The following is an 18,268-nucleotide window of genomic DNA, read 5'->3' on the forward strand; positions in this document are numbered from 1 at the left end:
TCTTAAATTAGAAAACAGTTGCTATAAATGATTGTACAGCAAATTTACCATGAAAATGAATGAAAATACATAGTTTTATTTGTTGAATATTTAATTATATATATGAGATTTTAGCATTGCACATGCTAAATTGCTGTGTAGATTATTATATGTCATATATTACATATACTGTATTGCATATTGTGTATTATATATTACATAGGGTAAATGAACTGAGAAAAGTGTACTCCTATACAAGAGAGATTTTATCCTAGTATTTATCACATAACCATTCATCTAAATCAGAGGATGGTGAACTTTTTCCGTATCATTTTGGCCTTTGCAGGCCGTATGATCTCAATCATAACTACTCAGCTTTGCTGTTGTAGCACACAAGAGTCATAGATAATACATAAATGAATGAGTGTAGCTGGCTTTTCATAAACTTTTATTTATAAAAGCAGGTAGGTTGAACTTCACTGATAAGCCATAGTTTGTCAACTCTGGATCTAGATCATGTGGAAATGATTCTGAATATACGCACACTCTAATGAGCTATGTTGAGTGCTATTGTGGCTTCATTTCTACCACAGCAAAACAATATCTAGAAAGATCACTAGTCCATTAGATTCTGGTCTTGTTTTCCTTATCATACATAAAAAATCATGCAATTCTATCACAAGTATCTATGCAAGTAATTTAGCATTTTTCTGAACTCGAGTGAAGCAAATTTTATTAAATCACTGTTCTATCCCATACAATAGCCCTTAACTAAATGTGGCTATTTAAATAAGTATAACTTAATTAAAATTAATACAATTAAAAATGCAGTTTTTTAGTTACACAAGACACATTTCAGATGTTCAACAGCCACATGATTCTTGTGGTTACCATACTGAATAGCATAGGGAACATGTCCATTCTTGTAGAAAGTTCTGTTGCGTGGTGCTGATAGTGGACCAGGAACCCATACCCACCTGTTACAGATAAAAAGGCAAACATTCCCATAGAAGTGATAGAATTAAAGTGTGCCAGAAGGAAATACATTTTAAACTTTCAGAATCTATAATTATTAAGTTTCAGACTGGCAAAGATTTATATTTGGTATTATTACCACAGAAGTTTCCTAAAACTTTGTGTCATACTCTTGCATACTCAAAGGGAAATTCTAGCTCAGGGTCTTTGATGTTGATGCCATCCATTGAAACTTTCCAAGCAAACTGCTAAGGGCCACTCAATTTATTCTTGTTGACTTTTATTACTCAGAATCTCTTAAATAATTTTAAGAAAATTTGATTTAAAAATCTGAGCTTCCTTGCTTCCAAAAGGGTTTTCTGTAGATCTTTCCCTGGAGATATATATACATATATATATATATTAGAACATACATATGAACTGTATTACTTTGTCAGTTCTCTATGAACTCACTTCCAGCCTGGGGCATGCGTTAAAAATAATTCATTTGTACTTGTATAATGAACAGCCTAAAGAAATTTGAATCAAGACATAGCTTGGCTTGTAAAAGGCTTTTATTTCTTCACAAGTGATCATAAAATATTCTGAAATATTTTAGAAGTTTCAGAAAAATATTGATATTCTAAAGGAAAGTACACAGGACAGGTTTTAATTTTTTTAGTCTAGTCAAGGGAAACAGCCTTGAATCAATTATCCATAGTTTTCAACATATAATCAGGGATTTTGACAACATTTAGATATTGAATTGCCAAGCTATTAGCAACCAAGAGATTTGATTAGACATCCATATTAATAGACACCTGTCATAATAGCATGACAGATGTTCTAGAAACACAGCTAACCCAAAATGTAAATTTTAAAATTTTGACCATATTCTTCTACAGTGTGACACCTAAATTAAATTTCATGACTTATTTGTTTTACTAAAATTCAATTGCTGAAATAATGTCTCTCAATGGAAAAGTATTAATTTTAAATGTAAGAAGTTTTCATTGAAATAGAAAGCTATTGCACAAATACTTGAAATTATCAAAATACCACTGTTTTAAAATTTGTGATAGTACATGTAATTTTAATGATACTAATATATGTGTTAAGTTATATAGATTTACAGTTTTTGACAGAGGCTTATTTGTTCAATACAGTTCTACCCAATACAGTGGCTTTATAACATAGTAAACTACTGAAACTAATATATTCTCTTTCTTCTAGGAGCATATTTCATGAAAATAATGTAGACAAACAGCATATATAAAGTAATATTGATTATTTGAATACATTTAATAAAATAAGTATTGTATATCACCAAAGAAACCAGTGCATGTACAAGACAAAAAAATAGTCCCTGTCCACAGTTGAGCTGAGGGGGCATTTTATTGCATAGATATGCTTATTTTTCTCAATACAATTCCAGATATGGAAAATTTCCTATGCACATTTATACAATATTTAGGCAAGTATCAATTTAAAAGACTATCTACTAGTTACTATGCCAGATTATTAAAGTCTTTGTCTCAAATAAGTTCAACATCATATGCAGGTATTAATAATAGCATTCATATATCTCTACAGAAATGTAAAGTATGTGAAGTGCTTTCATATGCATTAACCCATTGAACTCTACAAATTATTACACGAGATAGGCAAGACTGACTCCTAAGTCCTTTTTTTTTTAAAGAAGTGGAATCTGATACTTAGCGAGGTTAAGTAGAGATTGCTTGGAAGTGGTAACTGTCCTCACCTCGCCCCTCAAGATTACAGCACACTGGTGTGGGCATTCACATTCCTGGTGTTGACAGCATCAATTTTGGCAGAGGCAGAAACCAGTCGTTAAGTGAAGTGGTATAAAAATTCAAGGCTGGTGATCAAAACAAACAAATGAGGTAGAAATGTTATGGATACTACACAGGCTGAGTATAGCATGAACATTGTCTGTAAGGAAACAAAACTTTGTTTATAGAGAAGGGAGCCAAAGAGAGATAGTAGATATATATATGCATTCAGATGATGGAAAATTAACCATAGGGAATGTTTAAAAATTGGTATGACCCTGAAATTTACACCTAGTGCCATTTATTAACTGACTGATTTTTGTCCATATTCATGGTTCAGTGCTAAAACATTAAGTTTTGTGTTAAAGCTCAGATGTCATCTTGCTATAAATTTAGTTCAACTACAGGCCGTGAAACAAAAGGTGATGTTTCTCTTCCTCCTCTTCTGCCTCGCTTTCCACAAAGCCACCAGGCTTCTACAGCCTCCTTTGCACCTTGTCAACTCTGGCACCTTAGTTCTTCATAGAAACTCAGCCAGAAGGCTTTTAAAATTTCTCCCTTTCTTAGTTGCTGTCTGTTGCTGTAGTCATCTGAGGGCTCAGTTTGCTCTCTCAGCATTTCATGTTTTCTTCTCTGTGGTGGAGGTGAGTTTTGATGTGAACACTGTGGCCCATGTGCTACACCAGATCTGCCTAAATCTCGACTGTGGCATCAGATACTTTTCCACTTATTTCTTTTCCTTCTCCCTCCTTTGGGTGTAATAAGACAACCTTATTAGTTTCTACTTTCATATAAAGAAAAACTCTTTTCTTTTCCTCTTTTTAAATTATGTTTAATTTTTTTAATGTGGTTTTCCTTCCTCAGTATTCTAGACTGTATTTTTCAGGAAATAGACATGCCAAATACCTGAATAGACACACCAAATATCTGAATCGAATCCTCCATTCTTGTAGGAGATGCAGTCTGTGTTGCTCCCAACGGCAGAGCTAGGGCCAATATGAGGAATTCAGTAGATTTTTGCTCAGTTTAAATAGATAGCTAACAGTTAAAGCTGCCAGTCTAACAAAAAAAAATCCATCCCATGGAGTTATGGGCCCCCATGTGGAAATATGTGTTCAGAAATTAGATAATTATTAGTCATGGAAGTTGAAGGAATTATTTCCATAGTTGAACGAACCCAGACTAATTAGCCATCAAGTTCTGATTCAACTATCAGTTTCTGTGTGCAGTGCAAAGACATTTGTGATTATAAAGTATCATGATTCATGTCCACTCTGATTAGCTATTTTTTATTCACTTGTCTTCATTTTTCTTAGTTTTATCCTTTAATATTATTATATGTGGTTTAGAGTAGTTATTGAAGAAAGAAATTAGCTCCTTTGGAAATACTCTGGATCATTTCCATGATTCCAGCTAGACTTTAAAATGCAAAAGTATATATATTTTTCTTATCCACATTGAATTTTCGTTATATGCTTGTCTTGTCAACTTCCAATCTTAGTACGGATATTAATTATTTTCTTCAACTAATATTCCCTTCTGTACTTTATCATATTACTCAGCTTTATTTTCATCGTACTACTATTAACATATGAAACAGTCTTACTATTTATTTTTACAAATTTATTTAACCGTATTCCCTATTAGGTTTAAAGCTTCAAGAATGCAGTGCAAATGCTGAGGAAATATTCTGGTCTATAGATATACTTAGTGATTAAATTCATGAATAAATGAATGACTGAGTGAACTACTTTTCTACTTTTACATTCATGATGCTTAAGATATAAAAGGGAAGACAGTCTTTGCCCAAATGGTCCTTCCATTGAAGTGGCATTTCCATTCAGTCATTCTTTGTGACAGAGAGCAGGGGTCATGTCTTATGCATATTTCCATCCATCGTACTGCCTAGAAAAGCACCTCACACATAACCAATAATCAATAATTATTTGTTAAATGTATGAGTAATAATACCCTTCATGGAACGAAAATACTTTTCATAAGGACTCTTAGAAAACTGGAACGTTTCATGATTAAATGCAAGAGAAAGAGGGGCTGGATTTGTTTTTGGCCCCCAGAGAGAAATTGGCAACCTGAAATTTTCCCCTTGTTCTGCTAATTCTTAACTGTGTAAAACTGATTGAGTCACTAGCTCACATGAACATCAGTATTTTCTTTTGTAATTGGGGCTGATAAGCATTGTCATTACTATTCTGCAGGTTTGTTCTGTATATCCAAATTAAGTAATCTGTAGGAATGGACTTTTTAATTTGTGAAATGCCATACAATTGAAACTCAGTGTTGAGATTGGTATCTTCAGTTTTAACTAAAAGGGGAATAAGGGAGAAAATAGAAGAAAAAGGAAAGAGGCAAAGATTAAAATTGAAAGCGAGAAAAGAGGAAAGAAAGAGAATATAAAATGGGTGTGGTGAAACTGCAGGGAGCAGGTATGACCAAGAGAGAAGCAGAGAAAAGGGAGTAGAACCAGTAATAGAGACTCAGAGTAAGATGTACCTCAAATAAACAACCTCACCCACCATCTAAAAGAATTACGAAAAGGAAAACAATGATTAGGTAGTCTGAGATTCCTAAATCAGGGCCTTATCCATTTCAAAGCAATTAATGATGAGAAGTCAGAGAAGACCTAGAAATGTATGTTTATCCAACACAGGATTAGCTAAAACAAGGTGGCGTCCCATGTAAATGGATAGGTGAGCCCAGCTGTCAGAGACATTATGTCATAAACTTAGTCCCTGTTAAAATATAAACTATTGCAAAGATATGTGCTAGTTCTTACTGAGAATCTCTTCTCAGGTGGTTGATAGGAAATTGTATTTCTAAGAGACAGACTATAGCAGGAGGACCCCTTCTGGAAGAGGGATGTGACCTTCAGAGCCCTCCGTATAAGCAACAGTGTAAATGGTTTGACTACCTTTACTTTTGTCCAATCTGGCTCAGCTGAAGCCTCTGCAGTCCCACTAGTCTGGCCCGGTACACATTCTTCACAGTGTGTTATCATGTGCATGGCTTAATAATGGGGACGTAACCTTTGAAAAGAAAATTAAATCATTAATCTCACTTTGGTGATCCTTGGGAGTCACCTAAGCATGTGGAAAATTGTAAAGGATGCCCAGGCTCAGGTCTTGGAAAATGGAGCAGAACCTACAGCTTTTAGTGCTTCAGGTATTCGCCACATTTCTAGAAACAGTAGCTGTGTTTAAAAATAAGTTGGTCTTTTGTTCCTTGAACTTTTTTCTATTTATAATAATGTTTCCTGGTTTTCAATTTGAATTCACCCTTTACCTTTAGTTCTTTGCTGCTCTAAAACGTCCCTAAAAATAATTCCTGTTGTCTTTACTATAGCATCTGTACTCACAGGAATACACTGCTTTTAGCTGTTCTGTAACTTACATAATGATTCGTTCTCTAATATCCAGTGTCTAAAATGAGGAAAAATTAAAACTTGTCCTTATGGTCATTCATAGTTTCTATCTGTAACTAATTTAGAAAAGGAGAAAGAAGATACGTTACAGAGGAGGATAATATTTTGAATGTACATTCATGCACATTAAAACATTTAGGATAGAAAAGTATCTTGGGATAGTCATCCATTGCCTAATTTCAGTGATTCAAAGATAATTATCCACTGTGAATTTGACATTTATTTTGAATCTTAAAAAAAAAAAACATATTTCTAGCTCCTCTCTTGCGTGCCTTCTAGTAATCTATTGTTTGATAATACCTCACAGAGGCAGAAATATAAAATAAAAGTTAAAATTACAAACTTGTTTGTGGCTTGGGGTGGGGGTAAGGAAATTGATTAACTTATCTCTTGACACATGTATTTTTGAAAGAACTGTTGTATGTGAGTCTATGGCTGGTCTCACTGCTCTCCCAACCCCAGAGGAAACCCAAACATGAATCATCCATGGGCCGTTCCCCCAATAAGCTGAGAGTTTAGTTCAAGAGCTAAGACATATACATATGCATAACTCTACTCTAAGGCAGAACGGGTTGACAGTCCTGAGAGGAGGCGCAGGCAAAATGGTATGAGTGATCAGAGGAACCAAATATTTACTTCCTGCTTTGGACAACAGGAAAGATTTTATGGAAGAGAAATCATTTGAGCTACATCTTTGAATAGTAATGTCCAAATTGGTGCTGTGAGATACTGTATTAGACAAGGAAAAGAAAATATTTGAAATGGTATTTGTTATCAGAAACGGAAGATTTGTGTCCTTACCAGTATTTACTACATGACTGACACTGGTTCTCCCCTTCCCGGCAAGTCCCTGGGGGAGATTTCTACCTAGGAGGCCTAGGAGGACTAATTGTAGTGCCTTCCCTTCTTCAGTGGCTTTCAACATGTCACAATTAACATGTGCCTTGTTAATATGACTTATGAATTGTACTTAGTTTTAACTAAGCTAACCCTCATTAACTAGGATACATTGTTTTAAAAGTTTCAGAAAAAAACAAACCAAAAAAAAAAAAAACCAAAAACCAAAACCCACGGTTTGAGGATGATTAGAAGAGAAGCCCAAACAAAAAATCCGATGTCAGAGTTGACAGTTCTCTTACTCCTAGGAGAGGAGTTGTTGGTGAGCCACAAAAAAATCACTGATGATCTAATCAAAACTGGATTTGTTTGGGGGCCAATAAAATTAATTATTAAGAAGACTGCTTTGAACTATGGATTTATATCCTCTAAAACTCATGAAATTTCTCCTTAAGGGAATATTGTGTCTTGAGATTGTTTTAATGACATCATCACTAGCAAGATATTTAAAATAATTTATTTTACCTTTAATTGATCACTTTACAATTTATACTTCTGTGTATGTTTTATAATCTACATAATTCATTAGCATAATAATACACATGTACCCATACGTAAATATACATATGTGGAAGATGAAGGTAAAACACGATTATCTCATTCTGTGCTTGACAAAACAGGATGCTTAAAGGCCAACAAAGCAACCTACTTGGCTATGACTGAATGTTTTCCCGATTAACGCACCAAAAGTTCAATATGAAGAGGGGATATTTTCAGAATGCCAGCCCGTGGCAGAAGCATAGTCGCCTTCTTGGAGCTAATCCCATGGAACAGGCGCAATCTTAATGACTTCAGCCTCTGGGAAAATGTCACTTTTCCCACTGGGGGAAAAAAGTTATTCAGTGCCAGAGTCTAAGCCACAGAAATGAATTCAACGAGCTTCCTCTTGAGAGCTGCAAATTTGGATTTTATTCAGAGTAACCATCCTATCATAGGACTATTGATTTTCTCATTTCCTACTCTTTTCTTCCTCAGTAACCCTCACTTAATTGGAGGCCTGGCGTCTCACATGTCAAAGAACATTTTCAAAGAAGAAACACTGGGGTTTGAGGAGGAGTTCTAGACGGGAGAGAAAAGCAACCATCTCAGTCAAGTTCGATCTGCTCACATGCCAGCGTTAAAGTTTTCAGAAGAATTTCGAGAAACCTTTGTGGTCTATTTTCAGAAAGAGTTGGCAGGCCTTGAATGAAAGAGACCCCCTGTAGAAAAGGGCGGAGGAGATCCGCATTCCAGTACATCCTGACACCAGGACCCCAGGCACACTGCCGGGCCGGCACCAGAGCGCTCACACCTAACAGAGAGTACAGCAGTCCAGAAAGTTCAAAAGGAAGGAAGGAAGAAGAAAGAAAAACCTAAGCCCTGACTTTTTCTTTTCTATGTGTTTCCACTGTCATTTTGATTTAATAAGAAATAAGTCATTAAGCATACAATTCTTAAATTAGGTTATAGCCCTTTTAGTATAGTTCAGTCTGCCCCTCCAGTCTGCACTATCCACTATAAAACAGATCCAGATACCTCAGCATTATATGAGTCTGTTTCATTCCAAGGCAAGAGATTTTTAGGGCAAAGGCCAGCCCACAGGAACAAGAGGGTGGATCACAGAGCTGGGCATGATGCTGGGTGACCACTGTTTTGCAATAATATTGTTTTAACTTCTTTTACTTGAGGAGGCAGTAAGCACATTGTCTCACGTGCGGTTAAATAAATACCTGAGCGTTCGGCCTGACACTGGGAAAAAGTGGAAAAGAGTAATGGGTGTGTCTAACCTAGAGCTGCTTATTTCATTCAGGTTTTAAAATCATACCCTACACTCACATAAAAATCATCTGTGGGTCCCTGCACGATGAAATAAATCAACAAAGGCTATAAATCAATGCAGAGCAGCGGTGGTGGCACGTTAACATGAAAACTAGCCGCATAAAGCGGTAAACCTCCAGTCACACTCAATCTGAATAAGCCAAGTAAAATGGGAGGCCTCACAGTGTCTTAAAGTTTAATAAACAGCAGCTATATCTGATAGACTAGGGCAGGAGGGGGCAGGCCAGCGATTTCCTGGCAGTTTTTAACATCTCTGAAACAGCAAGGCCGGATACTAACGGCCAGCCAGACCCTCGAACCCACTCTGGAACCAATCTGTTAACTTATCTGTTGATAAGTCTTTACTAAGTCAGTGACCCTTTCACACCTCCGTATGCTTCTTCGACTGGACCTTAGGATAAAGTTGAGCTGTGACCAGATTCAGAAGCGCATTGGTATGTAGGTTTTAAGAAGGTCAAATGCTAAATAACAAAAGCTAAATTATATGCTTTTCATAAATGGAAAATGATTATTTTCTAAGCCCATAAAATTTGGTCTGATATTAAAGGAGCAAGAACAGCAGGTGTATCACAGTGGTTTAAGGGGAAGCTGGAAAAAGCGCCCAGGCTCTGTAAGAGATCGTGTACATGATTAATGCCCAGGTCACTGCCAATGGGAAAAAGAGGGACTCCCACAGTCGGAAAGTACGATTGTATTTATAGTACCTTGGCTTTGATTAATGTGCGCACTCGGAGAATTAATGTGTAGAAGGCAAGGAAAGACACATTTTCAAATGTTGGTGCTGAGTACAGATTTCCCATTATGTCCTGAGAAGGTATCGATGAATAATGATTTATGGTGGTGGGGGTGGGGCGCTACTGCTGGAGGGGTGACTTTCTCCTGTGTGAGGGAACGTGCCATTGAATTTCCTTCTCAGTTCTCACTACCCCCATGAGTCTGGAGAGCCACCACTGAGAAGGTGACCCCTTATTTTGCACTTTGAGTAGCCAGTTGCTTACAAGAGGTTTCTTAAATGATTTCAACTCTGCTGTCCCTAAATGACCCTTAAAAGCAGCAGGTATGGTTTTGGAATGTTTCATGAAAATATGTTTCAGAGTTTTCCAGGCCTATAGGTCCCAAAGAGGAAATGAGTATATACAAAAATTACCTGAAAAACGTTCCCATCTGCCGCAGAATAGGACGTCGCCCTTCATCTCGCCCCATGTTAGACTGGTGTGTTCTCAGTCACTGGGTGTGTTTCCTGTGTAGCCCCAGGAGGAGGGAGGGGCGTGCTAGGATCAGCCTGTGGGGGTGGGAGAGAGGGAGCAGCCCGAGGCACATACATTTTCTCTCTGATCTCCAGTCTCCACATTTCTTCAGGCTCCATGCATTGATAGGAATTGTAAGCAAAGGAATATACAGCTATCAAACCATTAAGAACCAGGAACCTGAAACTTTCACTGGCAGTTGTTTAAAAAAAAAAAAAAAAAAAAAAAGGAGGACAAGGACAAGGACAACTTGCAAGCTGGAGAAGTAACCACCAGAGCAAATCTGTTCAGGCTGAATTGATTCAAGACCAAGAACACCAGTAGCTCCCTCATCAGAGCCAAGTCTGAGTACTTGGTAGTGACTCTCCAGGACCTTAATGACAGCTCTCCAAGGTGTCTGCCCCCTAACTCTCAGAACCTGTGACTCTTACCTTCTATGGCAAAAGGGACTTTGTAAATGCAATTATATTAGGAAGACTGAGATGGGACAAGTATCCTGGATTCTCTGGGTGGGCCCAGTGTAATCACAGAGGTCCCTTACACGAAGAAGCAGGAAATCAGAAAGGAGAAGGCCACTGGTGTGATGATGGAAGCAGCCATTGCTGTGATGTGCTTTGAAGGTGGAGGAAGGAGCCACAAGCTGAGGGATGCAGGAGGCCCCCAGAAGCTGAAAAAGGCACATAAATGGATTCTTCCTTCGGAGCCCCAGTAGAACCAATCCTTCCAACCCCTTGACTGTAGCCTGGTGAAACTTCTGGACTTCTGACCTCTAGAACTGTAAAATAATACATTTGTGTCATCTTAAATCACTGAGTTTGTAACATTTTGTTACAGCAGCAATAGGAAATGAATACAGAGACTCTGATTGAAGAAAGATGAAGAGAACACTTGATAAGAGTGACCCCAGGTGTGGGTATAGAGTAAGCAGTGAGAACCAGCTTCCATGCAGCTTCAACTGTGGTTTTTCTCTTTTCATTGATGCAGGAATTTCCTTACCTTTGGAAGAATGGTTGATAGTGGCGATGTTTCTGAGAGGTCTGTGATCTTAGATGTGATGTTAAAACAACTTATTTAATTAGTCAGAAATTGCGCTGAGGTCACTAGGAAAAACTTTCACTTATATGCCACAATTTTCAACAATGCTGTGGTTCTCAAATGGACATTAATGGCTTCATTTTTGGTTGTAGGAAACTTGATAGTCATGCATGGGCCCCCACCACCAGGCTACCTCTCTCTCTGAACCAAAACTCAAAAGTCCAGTTGAGAAGGGACAAAACAATTGTGACTTTCTTTTTCCTTTGATATATCTGCTTTCAGCCCAAAGTAGAATGAAAAAAAAGAGGGGGGCAGGAGAAATATAAATGTCAGTTTACTCCTTAAGAAACATTAATCAAAAAAGAGGTTATTTCATTATCCTTGGAATTGGTCAGATAGAACGATGCTTTAATAGGGTCCCACTTGGAACAATGGCTAGGAATCTCTGTTCTTGTATACTTTGCAGTCAATGAAACATTCCACTGATTCATAGCTATCCATTGAATTTCAGTACTTCAAGATGCATACTGACAGGAATCTTATGATGATGTTTCTGCCTACATGATGTCTTTTTTAATTGGCTCTGAAAGTACTAGTGACTTAAACTCCATGCTTTTAAATTTAGACCAACTGATATTCGTATACCTTGGAGAAAAGTTAAGGGAGTTGGAGTTTCTAAGGTTCTGCTTCTTGTTTGTAGGGTGGAGGTAATAGATTCTAGGAGCACAATGATCATGTAAGGCTGCATGAGTTGTGATATGCACAATTATGGGAGTATCTGTGATATGAATGGCGACTCTTAAATATGGGAGGAAAACAACCTGTACAACACTATGCAGCGATGCTGGGTGTCAGGAAATTAAGCCTGGAACATAGTGAGCATACGAAAAGTTTGTTGTTATATATGCTTTCAGCACAAAATTACATAGGAGTATACTAAAATCTTCACACTCAGGAAGAACTGAAGAAAGTTGTCTATCTGTTTTACTAAGACAAAAATATCTGGCTAGGTGACTTCTTCTTTGCTTAAAACTTAAAAGCAAACTTTGCAAAAGAAATTCTAATTTTACATAATTATATAGAATTAAAATTAAAGAACTCTAATTCTTCGTCTGCTTCCACCTTGATGTTTAGTGTTTTTGGTCCTTAAGGGCACTCAATGAAGTCTCTAAATTGTATAGTCTAAGATTTGAAATAACACTAACAGGTGAAGAGTAAATTAGAAAATTTGAGAACTAAAGAACAGACAAAAGATTTCTGTATTTGGGGATTTTTTCTAGAAAATTAGTTTTTGCATTTGAGGAAGGGAATCTCTACTCTCCACCTCTGCCACACACACACATTCACCGAGTCGATATACACACAGACAACAATAACAACTATACTAGCAATAATTATTATATTAAAATAACATTAAAAATTTTTAAAGTTTTCTCCCCAGGCTGATCCTCCAAAAGATCTCTAAAATAAGCCCTATCCTTGTTTCATAAACTAACACAGCATTGAACATGAAAGACTATTATCACCAAGTACAAAGTAAAACTTGTGTAATTTTTATTTTTAATAATAGACCATCTACATTTGTAACAATTTTAAAACAAAAAGTAGAATCAGTCTTCTGGCAAAGTATATCTAATTTCAGCTGTATTAGTGAAGAGCCCTGGCATTTTCCCCATTTTTCCCACCTGCTAGGTGACATCAAAAACTCCCTTCACAGGGAGCACAGACTTCTGTTGTCAAAATGAAAAAAGAAAATAGAGGACTTTAGCGCCCCTGGAGGTATGTGTAGAGGAAATTCTATGAGTTCATAAAACCCTGTTTTCTTTTCTTCCTGTGCCCAAATCAAATATATTTTCCAGCTTTCTTTGCAGTTACATGAGTCTCTGTGTCTGGATTCTGGAATACGGGTGGGAGTGACTTAATTCTTCTAATTCTATCCTGACCCCTCAAATTTCCAATGAGATCCTCACTCATTTCCCACATCAGATGTCTGGACGCAATGGATCCTTCAGAGAACTGTGAAGCCTAAAGAGGTTACGTTATCTTATATAGAGAAGGAGCCTAGGTTCTTAAATGTCTGCGTGGTATGTGCCCATCACCCCACAGTCTCCCTTGACTGTGAGGGGAGAAAACTTTATTGGGTTAAGCCCTTTAGACATTTTGATGTTGTTCTTATAGCAGCGAGGCTACTCTGAATAATATGGAATAAAGGGAGCAGAAATGAAAAAAATATATGCATGTAATGTTCAGACAGTATTTTTCCTCTTTCATGGGACAACACCTTTTCCAGGCTTGAATCTCAAAGACTCCTCAGGACCCTAATTACTCCGGATGATTGTTAGCTGATTATTCAATAGCTTATTTTCTGCGGACTTTTAGAGAGTCCTCAAAACTTGAGAATGACACTTTGTAAGAGAAAGTAACATCCAGAGGGAGAGAGGTGCCTAATTAAAGTTTCATGTTTGAACAGCAGAGGAACAGTATGTCCTTGCTTGAGTCTGGTACCTCCCTGTATCTCATCATTTTCAGCTGCTTCCATGATAATTACTTTTTTCTTTTGTATCTAAAGTCAGAATTATAAGTAAGAGAATTCTTGTGGTACCCTTGTAGAGCTAAATCATTAATCTTGGGACGTTTATAGTACCAGAAAGACCTGTCATTAAATGTAACTCAATTCTTTGTAAGGAGTTAAAGAACAACCTTGAACAACAATGACAAGTACACACAGGCAGAGTTTATAGGTGTATATATATTTATGTTGGTTTTTTTTTTTTCTTAGTAAAAGGATATTATGGACAAAGCTATGCAGAGTTATATTGTCAACAAGTGTCAGAAGGAACTCAGTTTATTCAAATTAGTTCATATTGTCTAGAACTTCTATAATTATTAAATAAAATTCAAAAGGTAAATTTTATAAAATATCATTTGTAAAGGTATTAGGAAAAAAAACATTCACTGAGCACCTAATATGTGACAGATACTGTGTAATACCCAAGGCTACGTGGCTAACAAGTGGCAGTACTGGGATGCAGACAAAATGTGTTTCCCAAGTCCATATTCATTTCACTCTACTTTATTGCAGCACTAAATTTGAGTGTTAGAATTAAATAACTTTGTCTCAAGCTAAGATTCTCAGATAAAAGTTCTATATGTTGTACTATAAATAAACCTCAACGTGCAACCTCTCATCTCATATGGCATTTGCAGTGGCTCAGGTTTGAAGTTAATGATGAATCCAGGGAGAGTAAAGAGAGAGATAGGGTACCAGTGTACGTAATAAAGAAAAGCAATAATATCTCAAGAAAGAAATCTCAAGGGTGTAGACTACTGGTGCTATTTCAACCCCTTGCCCCGACTCTAAAAGTCTACGTAATGTAGCACATTTTTTTTTATGTTGGGACTGAGACACAGATTTGGTTCATGTTTCTTGAGGCTGTTGTGTATGAGCAAGTCATTGTTGGTGGACCTTCTAACCACCTAGCACCTAAATCTAACCTTCCTCTTTGCTTTCTGTTGGGTTCATGGTAATTCCCACCAATGTCTAAGGAGATCTTTCTCATCTTTTAATGTTTTCTTAGTATATTTTATTGAAAGGAGTACAGAGTATTTATTAAAAACAGATTCCATAGCCAGATTGCCTGAGTTCAAATTCCATCTCCAATACCTAATAGCTGTGTAAGTTGATAAACTATATATTTAATGTCTCTGTTCCTCAGATTTCTCATATAATGATCAAATTAGCTTGTGTATGGAATAGAACCTAGTGCATAGAAAATACTAGAGGCGCTCACTACTATTGTGGAACATAATGTGTGCTATCCTTGTTTTCATCTACCAGGTTAACCACAGTGTCATGGAAATTACTCTATATAAATAAATATCAAAGGGAAAAGGGATTAAAGGGAAACTTTGTTCTGTCTTAAAAAGGAGGAATACTATTATGTTGTCAAAGATTTAGGGGCTACTAAGTGCAAAAGATATAATTAAGCTTTCTGTTTTATTTTTTTATCAGTAGCAGAAAACACCAAATCATTTCGAAGATGTTCTCTGTCCCTAAAGAGACAAAATAAGTCCATGAAACTTACTTAATATTTTCTGTTATTTAACCAGATCTCTCATTAGTTGAGTTATTACTGATCAGCTGTATCATCTTATTTCTTCTGCTGATCAAGAGAAAGGAGGGGTGAAGGCCAGAAGTTGGGTGAGGACAAGAAGAGGAGTGAGAGTCAGGCTGGGGCAGCATCCAGAATGGCTGAAAGGTTTATGGTGCACCAATAAATTGAGATTCAAAGATATCCCTTTCACTTACACTAATAAAATTGTCTGTGGCATCAACATCACTGGGTTACTGCAGCCTTTCCCATTATACCTTCTAATCTGTAATTTAATGATTCATTGGCAGACTGTCTACTCCAGAGCTTGATCTGCCCTTCTTTATGGGGAGACAGATAGATGATTATTGTACCCACTATTTATTAAAGATTTCTGCCCTCTAGTTTCCTTAAAGCATTTCCCAAATCTACCTCCTAGCCCCGGGTATCTTTCTCTGTAAGATCTAAACTCAATGATTTAAAACACAATTTGCCGACAGGAGATCCTGAGAACCCATTATGAAAATGAAGGCAGAAAACAACCTTTGAATGTTTTTCCCAATTTCAAAAGCCTTCATTACATAGCACATTTCAGGTTGCAAATGTTAAAAATTTATCATAGTTTCAGTAATTGCAGCTTCCTCTGGAAGCTTGGCATAATATGGACTCATTTGTAAAATGTATATTTTGTTTGGCACTCAGTAGGAAACTTGCCAGGCAATACATTTAATTAGGAGCATGAGGAAGAGAATAATTGTAGTCTGTCATAACGTATTATTGTTACTTTTAAGTTCTACATGTGTTTAAGATAGTGGTCTCATAACAAGGTACATATTTAAAGCTAGAGGTAATTTCCTTTTCATTGGACGAGGGATTTTATATGGAGAAATATATTATTTTGAGGGGAAAGAATACATTAGCTATCCTTAGATATAACTCTTTGTCCATTATTTAAGCTAAGTGAGCATTAGTTGCTCTCCTTAGAAACAAGCTTTGTTCATCGTTTAAGACCTTGAAAATTGATACATTGCCTTTGTGGAGCTTAGACAGCCTTTTATTTAAGTTCAGCTTTCTCTGGAGATGCATAGACATAATGAAATGCAGTACCTTTCTTGAACATAACTATGTACATAACACCTAGTCCTGCCTAATTCATAAAGTAAATTTGATAAGAGCAACTCAAAACAATTATAATGATTAACGTTGACTTTTTAGAAAACTTCAAAGCAACCTGTGTCAGCAGATTCAAAGAGAAGGATGATGCTAACCATCTACTGAGGCCAGGTTTTCATTGTCTTAGACATGATGTTCCATTTGTACAAAAAATCTTTCTTGTAATGAATTTGAGAGGCACCATGAAAAATGTGCGGTGAAAGGGCCTTTTTAATACATGGGGCACAAGTGTTTCGATGTTCACGTTTTCAGGTATAGAATATGCAATATGCCTTTGCATGAACCCCTCTGCCTTTGATTACTTTTTAGTGATAGTTTCCTAAGTGAACAGAGATTTTCCTCTAAAAAATCTTGTTAGATTTAACACTAGAGCGTCTACTCCTGAAATTGGTCCAAGATGTATATAAGATATTTGACAGAGATTGTCTTCTTTCTCCTTCTCTTCACCTCTACTGTATTTTGGCTTCTCAAAATCTTCCCTTCCTTACTCTGATCAGCTTATTCCTCCTCCCCACCTTCCTCACTGTTCCTGCTCCCCCATGAAGCATCAAAACAGTCATGTTAGTGAGTGATTTCTTCAGGGTCCTAGTCTCTACTAGGAAAAAGGAACAGAAACCACCTAATTAGAACAGTCAGTGTATTGACACTCAGTAGAGGTTTAGGAATTGAACATAGGAAATCAGGAGTAGTGGCAGGTGGATGGAGCGGTTATATTCATTCCTGTTAGTCATTCACTTTTTTTTTGAGGAAGGAGAAGACAGAAAGTTGTCTCCTTATTCCACTCCAATAATATAAGAAATGCACTTCTTTTCTAACTACTTTGTAAATCCCTAAATAAACCCAACTGTTATTCCATGGCATTAAAAACCAAAATGATCTTAAAGTAACAACCACACAAATAACTTACATTGTTGAAAGCAATGTCTGAGCACTTTGTAGAAATTAAGTCATGAAGGCCTTAGAATGACTCCATGTGGGGGGTGTGCCTGTTACCTGTCACCAAGGAAACTGGGGTGTGAAATAGGTATTTATCTTGCTTGACTTACGTAAATTTTAAGAAGCAATCTTTTTGGGGAAACAGTCCAGGATAGTGTGACTCCAGATTCATACACAACTACTGTGATATTTGTGGAGGAGAGATAATGTGATAAAAACAAAGTTGAATTAACAAAATGACTGTAAAACAAAAGAGAGAGAGAGAGAGACAGATATTTTAAAAAGGAGGATTAAAAGTATCCCTGCTAATCAAAATGCACTATTGAATATATAAAGTATCCAAAATCTCATGTTTCCTCCTAAAATGAGAAAATAATACCATCGCCTTGAGGGATCTACATCCACCAAAAGTATCTCTAGGCTGAAGTTTCCTTTAAGAAATACCTGGGAATGAAAACCAAATGGAGTCCCTCTTCTTGGCGATATGTCCTGAATCTTAATACAATAGGCCTTTATTTTAATTTGTTTTGTCATTTTTTATGTAATACTGGAATCTAATCAGGGCATGTTTAAAATTGAAGTATGTATAGTCAGTAGCCTATACTTTGGGGTGAAAATTTTTTTGTGTGTGTATCATAGCGTGAACCACTGCAACACACTTGTAATCTTTTACTTTAAGGGGCAAAGGACCACTGAAGCATACAACTGATGTGATCTATGCAGCTAAAATGATATCAGAATCAGGATCAAGGATGGACGTCCTTGCTCGGCAGATTGCCAACCAGGTGAGTTCTCTACAAATGGATGTGATGAAAGTCCATGCTAATTGCTCTCTTCCATTGGGCATTGATTAGAACAAAGTTGAATTTTTACTCTGTTAGATGTTTTTTCCTAAATTATATTAAA

General features: G+C 36.7%; 1 protein-coding gene across 8 annotated transcripts in view; it reads left to right on the forward strand.

Moving 5' to 3' along the window:
- CTNNA3 (catenin alpha 3) overlaps positions 1-18,268 on the forward strand; it is a 1,350,697-nt gene that overhangs the window by 1,261,744 nt on the left and 70,685 nt on the right. For 7 of the 8 annotated variants that reach the window (XM_031461217.2, XM_010985795.3, XM_064488128.1 and 4 more), the window contains one exon: positions 18,042-18,147. In XM_031461217.2, the coding sequence (XP_031317077.2) occupies positions 18,042-18,147 (106 nt within the window). Of the gene's footprint in view, positions 1-8,037; positions 8,268-18,041; positions 18,148-18,268 lie in introns of those variants that run through there. The other variant, XM_064488129.1, reaches the window with a different exon arrangement.

This window comes from Camelus dromedarius, chromosome 8 (assembly GCF_036321535.1).
Source record: "Camelus dromedarius isolate mCamDro1 chromosome 8, mCamDro1.pat, whole genome shotgun sequence".
In the NCBI taxonomy this organism is placed as follows: Eukaryota; Metazoa; Chordata; class Mammalia; order Artiodactyla; family Camelidae; genus Camelus; species Camelus dromedarius.